This window comes from Sarcophilus harrisii, chromosome 3 (assembly GCF_902635505.1).
Source record: "Sarcophilus harrisii chromosome 3, mSarHar1.11, whole genome shotgun sequence".
In the NCBI taxonomy this organism is placed as follows: Eukaryota; Metazoa; Chordata; class Mammalia; order Dasyuromorphia; family Dasyuridae; genus Sarcophilus; species Sarcophilus harrisii.
This window is the reverse complement of record NC_045428.1, coordinates 465,782,026-465,801,424: the sequence shown is the minus strand read 5'-3', so window position 1 is coordinate 465,801,424 and position 19,399 is coordinate 465,782,026. Positions and strand designations below refer to the sequence as shown.

General features: G+C 34.8%; 1 protein-coding gene across 4 annotated transcripts in view; it reads left to right on the top strand.

The window, feature by feature from the left end:
• Positions 1 to 9,496, top strand: part of SLC36A4 (solute carrier family 36 member 4) — a 73,775-nt gene extending 64,279 nt beyond the window's left edge. For all 4 annotated transcript variants that reach the window (XM_031960979.1, XM_031960981.1, XM_031960983.1 and 1 more), the window contains exon 11: positions 4,051 to 9,496. In XM_031960979.1, coding sequence (XP_031816839.1) covers positions 4,051 to 4,358 — 308 coding nt within the window. In that variant the 3' untranslated portion in view covers positions 4,359 to 9,496. The remainder of the gene's footprint in view (positions 1 to 4,050) is intronic.
• Positions 9,497 to 19,399: the final 9,903 nt, after the last annotated feature.

Here is a 19,399-nt window from a genome sequence, read left to right as displayed (position 1 = left end):
AGAAAGTGAAAATTGGATGGATGATAACATTAGCGTGATCTATAAGTAAATGTGCTTATGACAGGTACTTAGATAAGGATTTGGATTAGAATTAAATAGAAGAGAGTGACATGGGTTATATTCGAAAAATCACATTATGCTTCTAATTCTTCCAAATATGGAAAAAACCCATCTATTTATTGTCAGTGTTCACATTGTAACACTGAGTGAGTTGTAAATCTTGGAGTACCATGGTTTTTGGGGAACCCAACTTCTGAATAACCCTAAAGCCAGTAGAAGAGGGAAGAGAAAAAGGAGGGGGAATAGTGACAGAAAGAGAGACAGAGAGAGAAGGCTGCATCATGTTTCTGGTAATTCGAGAAGGCAATATAAAGGATATCAGTAAGGAAGTATTTAATTTGAAAAGGGCTAGTCCTGTGATATGGATAAAAATTAATTATTACATAGAAAGTTCAAGTATTCCAAAGATTATCCATCAGTTAAAAGACTTAAAGGAAATTCTCTGGCATATTGAGCAGATACTTTGGGAAGAATCCATGGAAAATACAGTTAAGTTTGATACTGTGTTAAAAAGGCAAGTTAACCTTGCCTTTTTAATTGCCTTTTACCATTGGCGGGAAATCGGAGTTCATAAATTCTGTGAAATATGTGAAAAACTACTCTGCCAGAATGGCAGAAGGTCAGAGTAAAACAATTTTCCAGACCAAGATAACTTGAAAGGTCAGCAGGAAAGATCTGTCTCAGGTAGGAATAGCCTAACATAGGCCATGCCCCAGCAAGCCAGAAGCTGCCTGAGGAGTGACAGAATTAGTGGCAGCAGTGGCTTCTGGAGCTCTCATCTCAGAGACAGTAAGTGAGGGAGTTGGATAACTAATCAGAAGGAGATTACAGGGGTCCCTTTATTGGCACTGAATGTAGGACTCTGTTATGTTGCCCAAACACAGTTCTAGATCACATTTCTAGGGTGAGGAGGAGCACTAACAGGAGTAGGAACCCTGAACACAATTCCAAGGTGGAAAAGAGTTCTTGTGGTCACTCATAGATGAGCGCACAGTCCAGGAGAGCAGTGACAATGCCTCTCCTTAAAATATACCACTGTGGAAGAACTAGAAATTTACACCCCCCCAGAACTAGCTCTGAGAGCTGCAGCAAGAAAGGCCTGAAGCTTGAAGCAGTGCTCCCTCCATCCAAGGAGCACAGGCCAACTTTAACATAACGAAAGTACCTGATTATAGAAAGTGACAAGGAAGATCAAGACAGACTTAGAAGACAGATATTAACAAAAGCAAAGCAACTACATGGAGAATCTCAAAGAAAAATGTGAATAGGTTTCAAGATCAAAAAGAATTCCTAAAATAGTTCAAAAGGGAATTTAAAAATCAAATAATAATGATAGAGGGAAAAATGGAAAAAGAAATGAGAGAAACAAAATAAAATCATGACATTTTGTCTACAATGCTAAAAAGAGTTTAAAAAAATTATTGAAGAAAATACCACACTACTAAAGAGAATTGTCCAAATGGTAAGATCGGCACAAAAACCACTGAAGAGAAGAACTCCTTTAAAAAGTAGAATTGGCCAAGTAAGAAAAAAAAGTATACAAAAGCTCAATGAAGAATTTAATTCCTGGGTAGCTAGGTGGCTCAGTGAATAGAGGATCAAAGGAGGAGCAGAGTCAGGAGGACCTGAGTTCAAATCTGGCCTCAGACACTTAACACTTTCTAGCTGCTTAACCCTGGGCAAGTCACTTATCCCCAATTGCCTCAGCAAAAAAGAAATGAAAAGAAATTAATTCCTTGAAAATTAGAATTAGGCAAGTAGAAGCTAATGACTTCATAAAACATCAAGAAACAATAAAACAAAATCAAAAGAATGAAAAAATGGAAATGTGAAATATTCTTTGGAAAAATAGCTGACCTAAAAAAAAATAGAGAGAACTGAAGAATTCTTATACTACCTGAAAGGTATGATCAGAGGAAGAGCCTAGGCATTATATATTTTTTTAATTGTCATGGAAAACTGCTTTGATACCCTAAAGCAAGAGGGTATAACAGAATTTGAAAGAATCCACAGATCATCTTCTAAAAGATATACAAAAATGAAAACTCCAAAATGTTGCAATCAGCTAGGAAAAAAACAAGTATCATGGAACCACAGTCAAAATGATACAAGATTTCATAACTTCTACAGTAAAGGATTGGGGGTCTGGGAATATTATATTCCAGATAGCAAAGGAGCTAAGATTAGAGCCAATCATCATCTACCGATAAAAACTGAGTATAATCTTTAAGGGCAAAAATGGATATTTAATGAAATAGAGGACTTTGGGGTATTCCTGATGAAAAAAGACCAGAGCTGAATAGAAAATTTTAATTTCACATACAAGATTCAAAAGAAGCATAAAAAGGTAAATAGGAAAGAGAAATCATAAGGGATTCTATAAAACTAAACTGCTTCCAACTTTGGAATATAATATTTATAACTTCTAAGAAGTTTATCATTATTAGGGCAGTTTAAAAAGAATATACAGATAGAGAGCAAAGGTATGAGTAGACCATGTTGGAATGCTATTCCCCCAAATTAAGGAGAGATAAAGAAGGATGCATTGGAAGAAGGGAGAGGTAGAATGGATAAATTATGTCTTCTAAAAGTGGCATGAAAAAGCTTTTCAGAGGGAGTATTAGGGAACCTCTTCCAAGTGGCAGGTAGCACTTGATCCTTATGCTCATTGGAATTAGCTCAAAGAGGGGATAACATATACCCTAAATTGGGCATAAAAATCTATCTTTATATATAGGAGGTAAGGGGGAAAGGAATAAGAGAAGTGGGGGTGCTGATAGAAAGGAGGTTGGAATTAAGAGAAATAGTAATCAGAAGCAAAACATTTATGAGGGATGGAGTGAAGAAGACAGAAGGATAAATTGGGGGAAAGTAGGATGAAGGGAAATATACAGTAATTGTAATTGAATTTGAATGGGAGGAATTTACCCATAAAATGAAAGCAGATAGCAAAGTGGATTAAAAACCAGAATCCTACAATATGTTATGGACAAGAAACATACTTGACACAGTGAGATATAAAGAGTAAAGGAAAAGAGCTGGAACAGAACCTCTTATCTGTCTGCTGAAGTTTAAAAAAAAACCAACAACAAAAAAACAGGAGTAACATCATGATCTCAAAGGAAGCAAAATGAATAACAGTTCTTGAGCATAGAGGTTTCTTGCCAACTTCTTTGTATACTCACCTGAATGTGTAGAAGAAGAAGAAGGAATGAGGTTACTAACAATAACTTAAATTTATGTAATGTTCTTGAAGCATTTTTGTCATAGTAACAAATGTGTAGATGACACAACTATTATCTTTGCATTAAAGATGAGAAAACTGAGACTCAGGGTAAGAAATTTAAGAGTAGTGATTGTTTAATTTTTTTTTGTCTTTGACTCCAGAGGGCTGGCATGGTTATTGGTACAGTTGTAGACACTCAATAAATGTTTGCTGATTGATTGGCTGTGTTCACAGTGTCAGAGCCAATATTTCAACCTAGTTAGCTCCATTTGTTCTGCTACATTGTATAAGCCTCTAGATCAAGTTCTTAATCCTGTTTTTGAACATTTAAAATTATTTTGATATGTATTTCAATATAATTGATTTCCTATGTAATTCTATGTATTTTATTTTGTGCATAAGAACATTATTGTGAGTACCCCATAGTCTTAACCAAACTGCCAAAGAGAGGTGTTGCATACAAAAAGGCTAATAACCTCAGTTCTAGACTAAGGGTTCCTAAGAAGCAACAATGTCCACTGTTTTCTTCCCCCAAGAAAATTGTTTTTCCTTAGATATAAAGAGCAATATAGTGTAATAAAAATATACTAGGTTCAAAGTTTGGAGCCTTGGAGTCTAGTCCTAGTTCTGCCATAATGTGGTATGACTTTGGCCAAAGTATTTTATCAATCTGAGCCTTATTTTTCCCTATCTATACAAAAGAACAGCTTTCTCCATTTTGGTGTTCATTAATTCATGCCCATGTTTTTTGTTCTCCTTTGCAGGTCTTGTAGCAATCCTGATTCCTCGTTTGGATATAGTGATTTCACTTGTTGGAGCTGTGAGCAGTAGTACATTGGCACTCATTCTGCCACCTTTAGTTGAAATTCTTATATTTTACAAGGAAAGTTTCAGCCTGTGGATGATTCTCAAAGATATCTTAATATTATTCATTGGAATTGCTGGTTTCTTAGTAGGTACATATGTATCTATTGAAGAAATTATTTATCCTGCTACCACATTATTGCCTAATGCTACACAAGGTCCAGCTGTAAGTCTCAATTCAACCTATGTGGCATCTGGTTTCAAGTAGTGGTGATAGGATTGCAAATTTTCTACTCTTTGCTTAACTGTGAAAATGTAGTATAAGATGAAAACTAGGAGAACTTATTTTTAAAACACTTTTTTTTACATTTTTTCCAATATTATTCTTATTGTAACAAGTGGCCATTCTTTATTAGTAATAGTCTTTTTAAATTATTTACCTTAGTGAAACCATGCCATTCAGTTTCAACAATTTCAAAGAAAATCAAAAGGTTACAGTTTACTTTACCTTTTAGTCTTTTTTTTTTTTGTTTTACCCTACCTCATCCAGGAGACTTTCAAGCCAGATTTTTTTTTCTATTTAGGAGATAGGCCATTCCATTCTTGGCTATTATTCTGTCAGTGGGAACAATAAGACTTTAATAATAAATACCTTAAAAATCAACCAAGAAGAAATAAACATCTTCCCCAAACTATGAGAGTGTATATTAGTGCATACATTGTAAAGAATGTAAAAGATTGTGATTTTATTGTTTACCATTAATCAGCTTTACAAAAGCAAACTATTGGTTCAAACAGAAGCAATTAAAAATTGTATGTTGTATGTTATACATATATCTATACACATATTATGTAGATAGATATATGCATACATGTATATAATTTCTTTTATAGTTCTTTACAATTATTATTGATAATAATAATGATGACTTATAAAATCCTGAAATGCCTTCTGAATTATCAAAGTCATTATTAATCAGTAATAATAATGTAAGTGGATCATTGGAGTAAAAATTATATTTATTTTAATATATTTTTAAATTTTTCAGTTAACCTGAATATTCAGTTAATAATAATATTCTCATATCAACTATGCCAAATAAAAGGTTATTGTACCTTCAGATGAAAGCTGTCTTTTTCCCTGTGTGTGCAGGAAGACAACAGAGATGAGGGCATGTAACCCCATCTACTTCTCCTTGATTTATTTTTTTCTAAGTATGGGTTGGCGTTTACTGGAGAGAATCTCAAGGTGGTTTGAAAGGTCTAAATTTTGATAAGTCAGAGAGTGATTGAGGGGAATAATCCAGACCTTTATTGATTCTTCATTTGTCAGACCCATTTGGCAGTGTGATTGCTGAGTAATACAATTTAATTGTAGTCACATACTTCTGTCAGCTTCTCTGTCCTTTTTTCCTCTCTGGAGCCTGCAGCTGCTTCCTCATGTCTTCTCTTGTACCTAGGAACTTCTCTATGCTTCCTCTGCCCCTCTCAGGGAGTCTTAAGACAGTTTGCAGAGTCTGAGGCTAGCCCTCCCTTATTCATTACAGCTGACTCCTCTGGTAGTAAGCAACTGATAGGACTTCCAGTGTCCCTGTACTTTTCCAAACCTTTACCTAGCTGGATCCCAAGCTTTCATTGACTAGAATATGTAAAACAAACTAATCACAAAAGGATTTATTCTTGCTAAAATAGTTATTTATGAGGAAGTAAAGGATGAAATCATAAATCTTTTTTGAACCTTATGAGATAGAGAAAAAATTCTTTCCCCTGCTTGATAAGCCTTGATTATTAAAAACATTTTTTAAAATCTTTCAATTTACATAGAAGATGAAAATTAAAGGATGAAATATGATTACAGAGTATGAAAAATGCAATTGTACTCTTGGTTTGTATGGTTCTTGATTTAAAAGGTTTTATACTTTTTGTCACAGTAGCAAATATTCTGTGATAGAATAGCATTATTTAAAGAGAGCTATCAAGATCACAATAATGATGCATTTCTTCCATCTTGATTTATTTTTTGCAAATTTGCCTTAGCTTAAGGACTGTTTGCTCATATCATTAGCCTCATTAAGTGCAAACTACATGCATCATATTCTTTATTTTGATAACCATTCATGAGAGACTTTGTATTTGTAGCTTTATGAAGATCATCAGATAGTAGTTTGCTGTGCTTTTATTTAATATTGAGAGTATTACATTGAATACTAATCGTTTTAAAATGAGAATTTAAAGGCTATCAAAAATAAAACAAGAAACTTTAATGAAAAGTAAAATCTGTTATTGTTATGAAAATACTAATTTGTACAAATATTACTATGTTACCAAAAACTACTACCTTTCATCAATTTTAAATGTAAATTAATGCTAGGTATTTATTATTTGCCTTCTGAAAATAGATTATTCTAACACAGTTCTGTTTCCTTTTCATTAATAAGCATTTATTCCATTCCTTGGGTATTTTTCTGATCTAGAAACAGAACTTCTGTAATAAATTATTTTTAATTTAGCACATAGAGAAATTATACACGGTTTCATCAGACACTCATATAAAAAGAGTTTTTGTCAATTAAATATTACATTATGAAGTTCTTTAACTTACCCAGTGTTTTAAATGTAAAGATAACAGAACAAAAGCAAACAAATAGGGAATCTTAAGAGTAAGAAGGTAACTTGACTTTTTAGCAAGAAATGTCTTTGTCCAATAAAGAAATAATATACCAATGCATTACTTATTATAGATGGATGATAAGACAGAATGTTATAGGCAGTAGAGGAGCTAGTCTTAAAGTCAGGAAGATCTGGGTTCAAGTTTGACTTTGATACAAAGTATATGATCCTAGGCAACTCGTTTAACTTCTCAATGCCCTTGACTACTCTTTCAAACTCATTAAGTTTCAAAGAAATTGCTGTTGAGCATTGATAAATGCAGTTTCCTCCTTTTGGGTTCCCTACACTACAGTAATGAACTCACAGGTCTGGCAAAAGAAAAGGGGGTGGGGGTGGGCAGAGATGTTTGTAACAAAGATGTATTCTTTACAATGGAATTTGCTGGAGAGTGCTGTTAGGTTTTTCTGTGAAAAATTCAGTTTTGGTGATAAAGACTTTCTAGATAAAATTTTTCTGTGAAGATTTCTCTTGCTTGTTGATTATTCACTACTGCTTTTACACTGGCTGTGAGAGTATGAATGAATTTATATGCCAAATGTATATGTTGTCTCCTGTATATCACATTTTGGGTTAAAGATTTTTTTTGGTTTTCTGTGTGTCATGTTGAATTCATGTTCTGCTGAAGTGCCATATTCTGTCATGTGGGAAACTTGGACTGCCACCAAAATTAAATCATTTAGCCTTTGGGCAGCAGAGAGTATAGGAGCAGGATGGGGAGGGTGCTGTCAGAAATCTGAAATAATAAAGAAGACAGCCCAGTTCCTATTCCTGACATTTACTGGATGTGTGATTTAGGGCAAGTCACTTTACTCTCAAATTCCAACTTCCTAAGAAGGAAAATTATGGGATTGGATCTGAGAATCTTTAAGATTTTCTCCAGATTGTGATTCAGTCTCTTAAGAGTATTTTCTCATTCCAGATAAGTGATAATTCATATGGGTATTCAGGTTTGGGGAATTTAAGAAACAGAAAAAGTGTCACACTGACTTGATTTACCTACACTGTTTACTGATAATATTACAAAACAGCTTGGTATAGAAAAGTTACAAGATCTGTATGTCTTCTGTTTTAATTCTTGATTTCCCCAAATGAAGTCAGACATCTAGGTGGCTAAGTAACAGGTAATAAACAGTGCTCAAGAATCTGTCTAACCCAGAAAAAACCAAAAGCTCCCAAACATCTGCGGGCAACCTAGAACAAAGGGGACTTGCAGGATTAGGGTGAGGAAACTGTGGCTGCCTTTGAATACTCCCTTCATAAGGGGTCAAACAAGCTTAAAATCCAGGGATGGTATAGTTCTTTTGGAGTCAGGACCTATGCTTAGTTGTGCATTAGTCAGTCCATGTGGCTGTATCTCCTTCTTCCTTCTGGAAGAAAGAGCTAACCTGACTACACATTCATATTGGTATCACTGATTTCCAAATTGGGCCTTCTAGAGAATTGTATTTAATTTAAAACTGGTTCTCAAATGGTTTGGTCAGAGACTTTCTCTTTTCTTCCTGTATTCTTTAACAGTCCTGTTCTCTGAAGGGGTTAAAGAAAAAAGTTAACCAGAATTCTACATTATTAAAATTATGGTAATTAGGGTTATTATGGCTTGGCATCAATTTGGGCTGATGATCACATCCAAGTATTAGCAAATTCATTTCTTGGCGTCGTCTTTTCAATTCTTTCTTCATGGAAGTCTTAATTTTTGCTAGAGACATTGTTTCTATGGATATTGTACTTAAATTTTCTAAGTCTGTGAGACTTGTACAAATTGTAGCAGGGGCTTACCCTTACTCAATATTCTCAAGCATAGGTTATTTTCTAAAGTAATAAATTATTGTACCTCATAATAAACTCCAAATAGAATTTTAATTTGTGAATTTGGAAAATTCCATTTGTCAACAGCCCATTAGGTCCCATGTAGTAGTTTTTTCTTTCTTTTGATCACTTAGAAAAGAGAACAGTAATGGAGAAAGCTTGTACAGTAAATAAAATAACAAATATATTATCATAAATGATAAATTAGCATAGTCATGCATATACTGGATCAACAAATGCTAACTATTGAAAAACTGAGGTGGATAAGTAAAGACCAGAGAAGAGAACATAGAATAAAAGATGTTGAACTGTCTAGCTCCTATCTCCATGATTCCTTTGGAACTTCCTACATTGCAGTTTGAGAAACACTTTTTAAAAGTTTCTAACATGATAGTGATGAGTATGCGGAAGTTTTAGCATCATAATTATTATCTTGTGACAGAACATGTTGCCACCGAGTTTCTTCCAAGTCACTCTGAAAATAAATGTATGAGTATATTTGGCCTCCTTATGAGGTCAAAAGAAAAATAAGCCAAAGAAATGATAAGGAATATATTCCAAACCCCTCTGAAAATGAAAGGACAGCTCATTATGATTTTTAGGAGAGACCCTACCAATATTAGTCCGTTTCTGTGCACTCTGTATACTATATGGATTTTAACTTATTATTTTAGTTGAGAATTATAAACCTTCATTACTAATGACCAAAAAATTGTGTTGGCACTTTCTTTAATAAAAAGTGGGAAAATGCAGCTTTACCAAGTTTTAAGAAAATTAATCTCAAATTGAGAATTTTTTATGGTTCTAAATCAAATCATGTCTCTGAAGCCCTTACATTTTTATTCTTAGTCAGTGGTCGAATGTGAAAGAAGAGAATTTGTGTGTTCTGTAACTTAAGTTTTTGGAATTTCAATAAAGATAACATCATTATTTGTTGAATAATGTAATTTTTATTGTCTCATCTTGATTTGATTAAAGGACATTGCTAAATAACATGCTTGAAAAATGACAGCAATGTAAGACTCAGTAGACATCAAAGATTTAAAAACCAATTTAATTTGAAAGTGAAGGGAACATAAGTTTAAAACCAGTTCCTGTTATGTGTCTGCTGTTTTTTTCCTAGTGAATGAAGAATGAACATATCTATACAGGTTTCTGGGCTGTAGAAATGAGTTATGCAAATTGTCCTTCCCCTTCCCCTATCCCCAAATTCTTCCCTTTAGTATTTCCACTTTGTTTTAGAGTGAGGTCAGCTATTATGGTTGCTCCTTCATAAATGGCACAATTCTAGCTCTGCTACAATGGAAGCAAGTGGGTACAGAATTCCTTTTTCTTCTTCTCCAGCCATTAACCAGGGGAGGAATTCCTTTTTTTGTGCTTAGGTGTAATATTGCTATTAATATTATCTTTACTTTGATGTTTCAATTGGTCTATGATTCATGCATGCAGATTCATTTCCTCCCAATGCAGATCACATGCCTTTTCATCCTGTGTAATTTGTCCCAATTATAGTATAAAATCTCAGTTACAATTATCTGAAGTAACAAGGAAACTTGAGGACAGAACTACCAAGCCATCTAAGATTTAATTTGCAGTCATCAGTATTTGTTTATGAAATCAGATCACCTGACTTCTCAGAGGTCAGAAGCACAGTGATTTACAGAGCTGACTTTTATAACATAAAGGCAGAAATTTGTTTTGAACATAATTTAATTGGACAAGCTAAGTCATGTGACTAGTTAGGCTTTCTTAATTCTACTCCTGAAGTCTTTGCTTTGCTTCTGTTATATTTTGAAACTGGAAATGTACTCTAAGGAGCCCCTAGATGAACTGACATAATTTCTCAGCTTCTTCGAAAGGGAACTTATTTTAGAGGGTCCTAGAGAAAAAGCGAACCGGAACTGCAAAAGAGGAACTTAAGTTGGTAGTTGATAAACTACTGGTTAACCCTCCTTCCCCCAATAGTCAGAAGGGGAAACTTTAGGAAATTAGAGTATTTAACATAACTTAACTTCCTCATGGAACTTACCTTTTAGTCAATACCTCTTTATGCTAGAAAGTGGAACTTAATGGCAATCTTCAGTATTAGAGATATTTCCTTACAAGGGAAATTCCCTAAACCAATGAAATCATAGGTCCATATCCTATGAAGCATAAGTGAAAGAGCAAAACCACAAAGTACAAAAGTCATTTAAAATGATATATAGCCAGTGTCAAAGGCATAGAGCCAAATATGTTTCTCTTGGTTTAAGTCCCAAATCTGAAATGTTGAAAGAATATTTCTTATGGGATTTCCAAAAAATTCTCACCTACTCCCTACTGTCCCCCATTAAAAAAAAATGGAAAGTTTAAGTTAAAAAAAATTCTTTCTCCCAATATATACTAAAAAATAAAATGCTCCCTGTGTGACAGACACTATCCTTGGTGCTGAGAAGACAAAATCAAACTTCCTCCCAAGGAATTTACAGGAGGATGTAGATGGGAAGAGGAAAAGACAACATGAATACATATCAATATAATATAAAATAATAGTTTAGGAAAAGATCAGTGAGTTCTAAAAATATTTGTGGAGATACATCTTGAATAGTTGAGAAATTAAAAGACTTCCTTGAGGAAGTCATATGTGGACTGAGTCTTGAACAAGGTAAGTATTCAAATGAATTGGGTGTGAGGAAGAAAAAATTAGGAATTGAGGCTGAATTTCCCTTGTAGAGACAGAGTCCTACAATGAATAAGGTGACTGACCTTGATTAGTACTTCTTATTGTCACTTAATACCTTGTTCAGCAACAGAATTGTCTCCACTCCATTCAGAAATGTATTTTGTTTTCTCACTGTTGTCATTAGCAGGGTTCTTGAATATGGTGCTTTTCTTGGCTATTGTGAGTATCTATAGCTCTTTTAAACAAGAACAACAAACGAAACCAAGATGGCAGATTAAAGGCAGCAACTCAATTAAACTCGACATTCCCCTCCAAACAATTTTAAAATAATGCCTCAAATTTTGGAGTAGTAAATTCAACAAAAGGTCAGGATGACAATTTTTTTCTAGCCTAAGAAAACAGCTCAGCAGGAGAGGGCTGTGATATTGGTGTAGAAGGCTGTCTAAAGTACACCAATGGTAACATCTGAGGCAACAGCAGCAATAGCAAGAGCTCTCAGCCCAAAGATGAGAAGGGGACTGGACAACTAACTGGTAAAAATTACAGAGACTCTACTGACACTAGGTCTAGCTGGTTCTGATTGTAAATTCTATTGCTCATAGCAGTTCTGTGCCAGAGATTCAGGGTGGAGAGCAATGGAGCATTTATGTTAAATTGCAAAGAAACAGGACTCTAGTTATAGTTCCAAGCTAGTCCCAGTTAAATTTAGAATATGGGAGTCCTACCAAATGGAGAGCTTTTAAATGGGTTTGAAGATCCATAGCTTTATATTTTACTCCCTGGAGGTCATATAGATCATTAAGTCTGTTACTCAGTTGCTTAACATACTCATTTTCATATCAAAAAATTATCTTGACAAAATGGTTATTAATGGCAATACTCATACCAGTCTCTGAGGTAAAGAGGATATCACCTTTAAAGTCACAACTTGTTGTTCTATGTAACCCAAGGATTCCTCTGATAATAATTTCATCCCATTCTTGAATTCATCTTGGGCAAATTTCTCTAGGTGGCAGGTAAGAGCCAACAAATACATTGGAAAGAGGAATATAGAAGTTTTCCATTCAACTTAGGGATGACCTGAATCTGTTGAAAGCAGGGTTGATACTTTGGGCAACACCATGCCCATTCTACCACAACTTGCCAGAGAGACCAGTTGTCTTCTGGGTAGCATTAATAGCTTGGATTGTGATTATAAGGCCTTTCAGTAATTATAAGTCCTTTCAAAGTTGTCATGGACGACCTTTACTGAAGGAGGAAGGGAGAAGAACTTGGTAGGCATTACTGACAGTCCCATGAGAATTATATTTTTCTTGGTTCACTTCTCTAGGAAACGCAGGGGCATAAGCAGAAGGAGCAGAGATGATAGCATACCTAGCTTCACCTTACAAGTAATCTCCATTAATATATAAATTGGTACAAATATCTGTATACTATATAACATGCTTGGTCCCAGTATCTCCCTATTATCATCAGATGAAGTGGTGTTAAGTTCTCTTAGTCATCAAAATTAGTCTTTCAATTAAACAGTAGATATGGACTGATTTTTGGCTCAGTGGATAGAATGTGAGTCTGGAGGCAGGAACTCATTTTCTTGTGTTCTAACCTGCCCTCAAATACTTAACTTGATAACTCTGGGAAGGTCACTTAGCTCTATTTGCCTCAGTTTCCTTATCTATAAAATGAGCTGACCTTTGGTAAGAAAACTCCAAATGAGGTCATGAAGAGTCAGACATGATTGAACAGCAAAATATAAGATATAAACCTATGATATAGAACTTTCCAGGTTTCTCTCTCCCTTCCACTTTCCTTTCTTTCCCTCCTTCCTTCCTCTTCCTTTCCAACCCTTGTCACAATATTTTAGGAGAGATATTGAAATTCTGGGAATTGTCCAATAGGATTACAGTAAGATTGATAAAGGATCTCTAATTCATGCCATATGCTCATAGACTGAAGGAGTTATGGTTGCTTAGTTTGGAAAAGACAAGCTTTGGGCAGTGAAAAAGGAGATATAGTAGCTGTCTATAAGTAGCAAGTATTTTCTCACTGTGTAGTTCAGAAGTTTGGATATTGCTTCCTTTTTGCCATGTGACCTTTAAATTCATATGAAAGTGAACTTAATGTATCTTCCTTTAGTTATCATAGATAAAAAGAATTAGCTATATCATATGTCCCCCATTGGGAACATTTATATCTTTAAATAATTCTATTTTCTATGTAAGAAAAAGTTACTGCATTTATTATTAGACAGAAAGATTCTAGATAGAATTTTATATAGAATTGATTTCTATGCAAATAAGTCAAGTAAAAAGCCTTTTATAAATTGAAACACCAAGCTGGTTTTGAAGATCAAATGTGATCAATCTCAGTGTTGGAACATATGTTTTGCATGGCTACTGTTCTGCCACTAAACAGCTTAGAATATTGCTTTTGCCTAGGGTGGTGATGGTGGTGGTGGTCACATTGAGGTTTCAGTGACTTGCCCATGTTTACACAGTTAAGCAGAAGACAAAGGCAGACCTTCAGTTCAGATCTTCCAGACTGCAACTTTTACCCTTTTTTACCCACTAGACTAATTACTGCTTCTTTGTAAGTAGAACTGTATAACATATGAATGTTAATGCATTTTGTTAAGTTTTAGTCATAAACTAAGATGGAAGTCCTCACTGGGTAGCTCTTTAAGAATATTTATCTCCATATAATTGAAGAGTTGACATGTAGAAAGGTGATTAAATCAATTCTGCTCAATTCCAGAGGTCAGAACTGCAATCACTTGATTAAAAATGCAAGGAGACAGATTTTGGTCTGCCTCAAGAAAAAATTCCATAAGAATTAATATTATCTCCAGATGTAATGGGCTAAGTTAAATACAGTACTTGTGAGTTCCTTACCACTGAGGTTGGACGAGTCACAGTTGATATTATAGAAAGGGAAGTCCCACTTTAGGTAGGGAGTTAGATTAAACAACATCAAGATTCCTTCCAGTATTGATATTCTAATCTCTGACAAGTTTTTTTTTTCTTTTTAAACTTTAGAAAGTGTGGTGATGGAACCCTGAAACAAAAATTGCTCATATTTAAATTTGAGTCTGAGGATGAATTAATATTCACCATTATAAAAAAGCCATTAATTAAGATACTTTGCTTTTCTGGTCGTCAGTTTCCTCATTTGTAAAATAAGTGAATTAGACTAGGATAATCTCTGAAACCTTTTCCAGCTCTAACATTCTGTGATAGTAAGGAAAGTAATCTCAACAAAAGGTATATCCACAAAGTCTCAAATGAAGACAATATGGTTAGAGATCTTAAAGTTAGGAAGATCTGGGTTTAAAATCTCACCTCTGATAATAACTATTATCAAATCACTTAACCTCTTGGTTGTGTGCTCTTAAGACTAAAAGATGTGGGAGAAAGCACTGATAGAGAGAGCTCCCTACACTGTTTAAATCACAAATACACCATCTCCCTCTCTTCTTCTCCTCAAACCAACACAAGGAATTTTGTAGGTCAAGTCAGCATTATTCACCTGAACACTGGATTTATGAAGGTTTGGAATTTGATCCAGGCAATTTTTTATACAACTCTTAATCTGTTAACATATTTTGTTTCCCTTTTCTTTTTAAAGTAGGATTCTCCAGAACTCTAAGGGAAAATGTAAATTTTAAATTCCTTAATGCCAGGGACAGTCTTCTTAATATACCTCACAACATCTGTCATAGTACTGAGATAAATACCATTATACCTTGTCTTCAGTTTTGATAGGTGAATTTCTACCTTACATTGCCAGAAATCAGGGATCTGGGTCATTTTCCAGCCACTTCCAAACCTGAACTCTTGTTGTTCAGTCACATTTGATTCTTTATGACCCCATTTAGCAAAGATACTGGAATGGCTTGCAATTTCCATTTCTAGTTCATTTTACAGATGAGCACTGAGATAGTGTTAAGTGACTTGTCCAAAGTCACATCACTAATAAGTGGCTGAGACCATGTTTGAACTCATGAAGATGAGTCTTCCTGATTCCAAGGCCAATGTTTTATTCGCAATACCACTTCAGGGCCTCAACTCTAGCCATCTTCTTAATCCCCCCATCCCCTTAGACCTTGGGACCTTAGACCTCCTACCACACCTTTGCTCCTAATATCTCTACCTTCACCCCATGCACCATACTTTTGTGTTATCATGTCTGGAATCAGGCTTCTATGTCACTTCCTGGCCAATTCCAAATCTGATTTACTTTCTCCTTATGGCTCTCTTTTACATTGTCTTGTCCCATTAGAATTTAAATTACTAGAGGACAAAGATTGTTTATTTCCCACACTTAGCTCAAGCATGGAAGCACTTGATAAATGTTTTGTCATTATAACTATTATTGTCATGGTGTGATCATGTATTTTAAAATCAGCTGGAGTCAGGAATTCAGGTTAAGGGAAAATCTTCAATCTTTATTCTCAGTAGAGGTGAAGAAGGATCAGAGGTGAAGGGGGGATCATGATCGAAATGTATGCAGCTGCAACAGGAAGCCAGTCAGCAGTCTCATCAGGACTTGCACAAAGAGTGGGCGGGGGCCATTCTTTCTCCAAGCATATATATATATATATATATTAATAGAGTATGGTCCAATTACTATTTAGCCTCACGTGCTTGGGACCTCAGTGCATCAACTCGAGTTTCAGCCCATTACATCATGGAGACAAAGTTCTATCTTACCTTAACAAAGTGTGAAAAAGTAAAACCAAAGTCACTTAAAATTTTTAAACCTGTTTTTAAAAATAAAAATTCTTTCACTCCCCCAAAGTTATTTTCTAACCAAAAATAGAAGTTTGAAATAAAAATGTTAGTGGAGCTTCAGAAATTTAAATCATATTATTAAGAGTACATTTACAATAAGATGGCTACAGTTTTGAAGTATGTCATTTAATTAGCTGTTGTGTCCCTGAACACACTGTTCAGAAACTCATCAGTTCATTTTTATCTTATTAGAAGGGAAATAATAGCATTTACTTTAATTTAGATTTCCTGTTGCAGTCATTATAAAATAATTATGTACTTTTCACCCATGAGGTCATCTTCAGAGGGTTTTGGAAGATGAAGTCTAAATAATTGCCCAGATTCACAAGTGACAACCACATTTAGATCTTTTATATATATATATAAAGTATGAGCTATGTTAACTTTTGGAGATATGCAGGGTGTTTTTGGTCTTAGCACCATTTTCCCTCTTTTATCTATGATTTATTCTAACTTTAAATGATATCACACAGCAAAAAGTCCATGGAGTTTCATATAGTTTTGAGGAAATCTAGCTAAACATGGTGAAGCATGCCTATAATCCCTTTTTCTGAGGATGCTGAGGCTAATGGGTTGCTGGAGATCATGAGTTCTGAGTTTAGGGCTAAACCTATTGAGTGTTCACACTAAGTGTAGAATCAATACTGTGAATCACTAGGTGGGGTGAGTAGTAGTCCAAGCCTAAATGGAGCAAGTCAAAGCTTTTATGATAATAGTGGAATCAAGCCCTTGAGTAATAGCCTTCCTTCCAAAATGGGCAAGATAAAGAAACTTAAAGAGGTTTTTGTTTGTTTGTTTGTTGTTGTTTTGATTTATTTTATTTTTAAGATAAACCTGAAAATCTTGAGAATTCCCTGAATCCTAGAATTACAAAATTTAAAATTTGGTATATTACCTAGATGGCACAATAGATAAGAGTAGTAAATTTAGCACAAGAAAAATCTGAGTTTTAATGCAATCTCAAACATTAATTAGCTGTGTGATTCTGGACAAGTCATTTAACCCAGTTTGCCGAAATTCCTCATCTGTAAAATGAATTGAAGAAGGAAATGGCAGAACACTCCAATATTTTTGCTAAGAAAACTCCAGATGGGGTCAGAGTCAGACATGACTGAAATGACTAAATAAAACAGCAGCAAATCCATCAGTATTTATGGCATGATTTACAGTTTACTTTTGTATTAAACTATATTCATGAGATTAATTCATATTTATGTTTTTGATGATTGTTTGTAGTATTTATTTATAGTAAACAGGTATTGGGAGGTATAACAAGGACAGGAAAGTAAGTTTATTTGCAGATTTCTGGGACGTGGATTAATTACTAGATTTGATATTTTACTGGGTGAGAGCTAATGTCTATCAATTTGTGAAATTTTTTGAGAAGTACTTCTTAATTTATCTAAGTTGTTGACTATAAATATTTCTCTGCTCTCTTCACATTTTCCTCCAAATCATTTGCTAGGCCACAAATTTCATACTTAGTATTAAGAAGCTCATAATTCAACTCCAAAGATTTAATATTGATTCTGTTTACTTTTAGTTTAAATATTTATTATATAAAGCAACTCAGCAGAGCTTCAGACTAGCAGCTAACTCAAGACTGCATCCAGCTTTAGCAATAAATAAACAAATAAAGAATTAAAGGCACAAACACCCATGAAGAAAGTTGTATCTGTACTAGAGAGGGTAACTAGGATACATTGATCTTGAAGATAGAAGTTTCAATTAGTGAAAGTTTAATGTCTTCCTGTCTGGTGTTAGACTTAAGATGTTAAATAAAGAGGTCATTTGGGGATGGAAAATGATTTAGCTTGATTGTGTACTTTTGTTTTAATATTTTGTTAAGTTTTTGTGGGAAAATGTGGCATTTTGACAGAAACCAGGAAGGGGATTGTTTAACCCCACTCCCACCAAAATAGAAAAAGATGGAAATAGTTGAATATTTTAAATATTCACCCAGTAGAACAGAAGAAAGAACATTAGGAATCAGGATGGATTTGAAAGTATCATATTTAATTTTTTCAAAATCTCAAAATGAACACTTAGTAATAAATAGAAATTATTTCATGTGCAATTACTGAAGACCTGGGTGACCTCCCTGTAGTTCACAGCAACACATATTAGTGCTGCTAGTTTCTGGGATCTCACACTGAATGGCGTGTCCTGAGCAGATCCAGTGTCCTTAGGCATCTTGGCTTACTATGGGGTCTTTCACCAGCTGTACCAAAAATGGAGATCTGGGCCCTCTTAAGCATTCATTGTTGGCAGTGCCATGTCTTTAACGCCCACATGATATCTATAAAGGCCTAAACTTCCTGGGGACTATGGTTAGGCTTAGGGATTGCCCACATTTCTTGCCCTGATCTTCATCCTCTGTCCCAAGCACGTGCAGTGCACCTATTGCCAGGCTCACTTGGGACAGAAAGGGCCTCACGTCAGTATTGCCTCCATTATTAGTCTGCTTAACTTCTACCTTGTCTGAGATCCCTATTACCGTGAGTGGCCAAAGTCTCTATTCCTTTGGGTGAAGGCTCAGGATCATTTTGCTATATTTTCACATGAGTCTGGTATTCCAAAAGGGACTACATTATTTCAGGGCCTGCCGTCAAAGGAAGGAGGATGGAATGACATTTTCTTTTTATTTATTTGTTTGTTTGTTTATTTATTTAATAGCCTTTTATTTACAGGATATATACATGGGTAACTTTACAGCATTAACAATTGTCAAACCTCTTGTTCCAATTTTTCACCTCTTACCCCCCACCACCTCCCCCAGATGGCAGGATGACCAGTAGATGTTAAATATATTAAAATATAAATTAGATACACAATAAGTATACCTGACCAAAACGTTATTTTGCTGTACAAAAAGAATCAGACTCTGAAATATTGTACAATTAGCTTGTGAAGGAAATCAAAAAGGCAGGTGGGCATAAATATAGGGATTGGGAATTCAATGTAATGGTTTTTAGTCATCTCCCAGAGTTCTTTCTCTGGGCGTAGCTGGTTCAGCTCATTACTGCTCCATTGGAAATGATTTGGTTGATCTCGTTGCTGAGGATGGCCTGATCCATCAGAACTGGTCATCATCTAGTATTGTTGTTGAAGTATATAATGATCTCCTGGTCCTGCTCATTTCATTCAGCATCAGTTCGTGTAAGTCTCTCCAGGCCTTTCTGAAATCATCCTGTTGGTCATTTCTTACAGAACAGTAATATTCCATAATATTCATATACCACAATTTATTCAGCCATTCTCCAACTGATGGGCACCACTCATTTTCCAGTTGGAATGACGTTTTCTTGGGTCTCCTCGCAGGAACACATTTTTGGATGACTCATGGACTCGGGCATCTTTTAGTCCCTTCTTGAGCTCCTC